We start from the raw sequence: 4541 nt of genomic DNA, 5'->3' as shown, positions 1-4541 counted from the left end.
CCCCCCCCCCCCCCCCCCCCCATTTTTCCAGCCATTTGGAATTTTTAATTGAATTTTTTTGTTTTGGGCTCACTGTCTTTTATGTCCATTTAAAAACATATCCCTGTTTGGATTTTACTGAAAAATGTTGATTAATTGTACAAAAAATGTAAATTTGCAGTTCCAAAGACTCAAAGACACTATAGCTTTAGAAGTCACCAAACTTTGGCAGCCATTTTCTCGCTAATTTTACCCCTTTCACCACGTTGGCCCCACCTCCCCCCCTATCACATATATCTCAACTTCTATTCAAGATAGATGGGAATTTTTGTTCATCAAAAGCAAGGTAATTGAACACGCTTCAAGAATATAGGCCTACCAGTAACTCCATATGCCCCAAAATTGACCAGCGCCTGATTCCCCTGTGTCGTTACACATATATGCTGTTAAGACGTTGGTGAACCTATTGACCTAAAATTTATTATATGGCCTTTAAATTTAGTGTACTGAGAGCAGGAGAGTTTGTAAAGCAGATGTAATAATAATAATAATTGCATTTATATAGCGCCTGTCCACGCTCTGCTGCATGCTCTATGCGGTTTACGACCAGTATTACCCCAGCAGACCCCAGAACACTCAGAAACATTCTTGGCTTCCCGGGAAGCATAGGCCTACAGTGCAAGCTATGGATTGCACATGTTCAAACTTTAACTGACAAGATCTTTTGCTGTTATAGCCGGGTACCCATTCCCACCTGGATGAAGTGAGGAAAATTTGTGTAAAGAGGCTTTCCAAGGACACAACAACGGGTCCCTGACGGGATTTGAACCGACAACATTACGGTTGGGAGTCCGAGTGGTAACCACAGAAGCAAGAACATGAAGACAGTCAAATCCTGACATTGACTCTAGTCCCAAGAGACCTCAAGTGTTTTGTTTGTGGAAAAATTCTTCTCAAAAAGAATTGTGCTTGAAGGTCACTAGCGAAGCCATGAGAAGGTTTAACACTTTCCACCCACGCAGCGCGCACTTATCCCCACGGACCGGGATGCAGATATGATACATCAGTAGGCCTACTACACCCTTATCTCAGCAAAAATGCTCCAACCATTAGGAAATTTTCAGCATACTGAGAAAATTGAAAGTGATGATCATATGTTCACCAAAAAAGGAATTAGAATCAGATCTGAAAATGTTAGATCTAGCTCATTCTTCAGCTGAATTCTCATCATGTCGTAAGAGTAAAGCCACACTCATGCAAGGTCTACTCAATATTTTTCAAAAACATTTACTCCTATTGTTATATACAAACTGATTTTCTACCTCAGTGGCCGCACAAGTCATTCAGAAAGGAAATTTAACTTTAACAAGTGTGTATGTCAAAAAGGAGATAACTGCTGCAACATTTTTGTAGCTGTATCACACCGTTGCCGATTGGCTTCCAGTGGGAAAAAGGGATGACTTCCTACCATCGCCGATAGGCGTCCCGTGGGGGCAAAGTGTTAACCAGCTAAACAGATGTTTTGGCATGTAAATGCACCCCTTTAGGAAAGGGAAGATGCCGCTATATGCAGCAAGTTGTGGTATTTGTGATTATCACAAGCTGCATACTTTACTTTTCTCTCTTTACCATGCTAGCTACCTATGGTACTTTGCAAAGGTTTTTTTCCTTAGATGTTAAAGGACATTATCAATTCATGGATGAACTTTAAACGTTATTATTATTGCTGTTATTATTATTTTATTATCATTTTTATTTTTATTATTATTATTATTATTATTACTAATATTATTATTGTTATTATTGTCATTATTTTTATTATTATTATTATTATTATTATTATTATTATTATTATTATTATTATTATTATTATTGTCATTACTGCGGAGTGCAGCTATGTTAGAAAGATTTTGGTGTGAATGTTTCAGCATTATTGTAATTACAATTATATTGTTACCTTTTTCAGGGAATGTCCATTCAAGAAGAGAACAGGAACCGACCAGCGACGGAGATACACAGATCTATGTCTGAACGGGTCGGTAGACATCCAGTAGACCCTTCAACAACTTCCCCCAACGTCCCCCCACTCCCGGGCAAAAGGAACACAGGTCTCGATATGCAGTCCAACATGTTTGGCGGGAGTGCTAGGAGCATCACCAGCCTGGATGCGGTACAGGAGCGGACGCCGACAGACTACAACGCCAACACCATGTACACCTCAGCCGCCACACCACCATTAAATATCTCCGGGCAGACTCAAACGAACAGGAGACCCCCCCCTCCACCCAAATCGACAGTGGGTGGAGCTCCGCCACCTTTGCTCATGCCCAAGCCGAGAAATGCCACGCCCCCTGTGCGGTCCCCGGGAGGGGCAACCCCGGATGACCTTGGTTTTGGTCCCCCACCTGTCATCCCGTCTCGCACTCAGAATACGCTGTCTCCGCCCCCTCCCACTACCCCCGGCAGCAAGACTCCTCCACCCATTCCAAAAAGAAAGCCATCATCAACAAGTACTTAAGAGACTGATTACTGAAAAAATTATTACTGTCTGAAAAAAATTATGCTTGCATTATTTTATTTTTTTGTGTACAAGAGTAGCCAGCTTAGCGTCTGCTCTTATTCTCATCCTGACTGAAACTGAGACACAAACACGGACGCTTAAAGACAAAGACACGCACACACGCACACACACACACATTCCCCCACCTGTCCACCTCCTTTCTCTCGATGACTGGACTATTGGGTTACCTAGTTAGTTTATCTATAGACATTTAGGAATGCAAAATACAGTCAAAATTGTCCAAGACAACCACCCATTGTTGAGGAAAAAATTGGTTGTCTTAGACAGGCGGACACGAGGACCGTGTCATTATAATATAAATAAACTGCTGTAGGGTAAATGGGAAGGGGTCACTTGTACAGGTAATTGTCTTGGACAGGTGGCTGTTTGAGCAGGTTCTCCTGTTTTTCTTTTTCATGTAGTTATAGGAAAGGTTCATGATATTTGTTTCCAAAGCGTACAGAGATAATTGTGTGAAGATGATGTTGTTACATATAGTATGTAGGGGTAGAATGACTTTCATTGTTATTAGATCTGTCTTCTATGATGCTCTGACCCACAAGATAATTTGTGTCAGCTTTATGATTTAAGTTACATTAATATTGATCATGGACAGATGTGTGAAACTCCTTTCCAGTGCAAAATATTCTCAAGATGTTTGTTAGCTTTTATTTGTTTTTTTGGGGTTTTTTAAAAACAAAAATTAGACTAGATCTTTTCTTCATAGTCACTACCGTAGAACTCGCTCGTATCTACCACTTTCATTGTAAAATGATGGGCTGAATTAGCTATTAGCTTTTTTGCAATTTTACATTTTACAGATGCCTCCTTTTTCATTCTTCTAAATAACTGCTGCTTTGCTGTGTAAATCACTTTTACATGTCTTCCCTTTTCTAGTTTTGTCTACCAGTTACTTATGTGAACACTGGAAATACTCAGTGGTGAGCAGCATTGTTTTATTGGAAATAATTAACCAATACTTTTAACATTCTTATTTTATTATTCTTCCATTTTATCATTTATTGGACGAATAACTGACTGAAATTAAGCATTTATACATTTTTATAATAAACGTGTAAGCTCCTATGGACAATTACAGCAGCATGAGCTTGTAACTTTGCTTGACTATGGCATAGGTCGACCTGATACTCCCATATTCTGTAACTTTCAAAAGCATTATAAATGTTTGAAATATAGTGCTCTTAAAATGCAGACCTGTACAGTAGCCCTGTTATGATGACAGGGACCTGTAACTTTGGTTGATTGGTAGTCCATGAATGTTGATGACATAGCATAATTTGTTCCCAGCCTTTCCTGTCTAGATAGTTATTTTTCAAGCCTTAATAGGGATAGTTTTGTACATAGTGAGCTTAGAGAACTTTTTATCCACAGCAACTGCACTGCCTGTGAAGAAAGTGCTTAGTGCGCCAAACTTACTTTTTGTCTCACTCAGATATATTTACTTATGTTTGAAATGTGTGTTTATAAACCACTCTTGCTTACAAATTGTCATAATGTGCTCATTTTAAATGGTAATTAGTTTGCTGAAACAAAATTCTACACAAAGGTCACAGAGTTGTGGTGAGTTTTGAGTGATCACAAATTAATGACTGAGAATGAAGCTGAGATTGTCTCACATACACTTCTTTTGATTAGACAGCATTTCGTTTGTTTTATACTGTGTGAAAATTCATAATCCCTAGAATCCTATTTATTCCACAGAGCAAAAAAAAATTGAAGCAAGTTCGTTTGTGGTCATATGCTTATATAATTATTCAGAGATGTCTGCTTGTAGAATTGCTTTTAAATGATTATTAGCCTTGCTCAAAAGTAAGTACAAATCATAGATTTCATTACTGAATGCTGAAAGTGAACAATAATATCTGCCAAATCGGGAAAAGCTTTTTGTAATAGTAACATTTTGCTTTAATGGAGTCTGTCTCGAATGTCAGCAATGCAGATTATGTAAGAAGTGTTTTACAGTAGGCCTACAGTGTTACTT

The 4541-nt window shown here is 38.7% G+C and overlaps 1 protein-coding gene across 1 annotated transcript in view; it reads left to right on the top strand.

Annotated features, from left to right (window-relative positions):
* Positions 1–4273, top strand: part of LOC101859153 (dedicator of cytokinesis protein 4) — a gene marked incomplete in the record, with an annotated part of 145183 nt that extends 140910 nt beyond the window's left edge. The window contains 1 exon segment of the mRNA XM_013079173.2: positions 1946–4273. Coding sequence (XP_012934627.1) covers positions 1946–2497 — 552 coding nt within the window.
* Positions 4274–4541: the final 268 nt, after the last annotated feature.

Source organism: Aplysia californica, unplaced genomic scaffold (genome assembly GCF_000002075.1).
Source record: "Aplysia californica isolate F4 #8 unplaced genomic scaffold, AplCal3.0 scaffold00042, whole genome shotgun sequence".
NCBI lineage: Eukaryota > Metazoa > Mollusca > Gastropoda > Aplysiida > Aplysiidae > Aplysia > Aplysia californica.
Note: the sequence above shows the minus strand (reverse complement) of the source record. Positions and strands in the feature narration are given on the sequence as shown.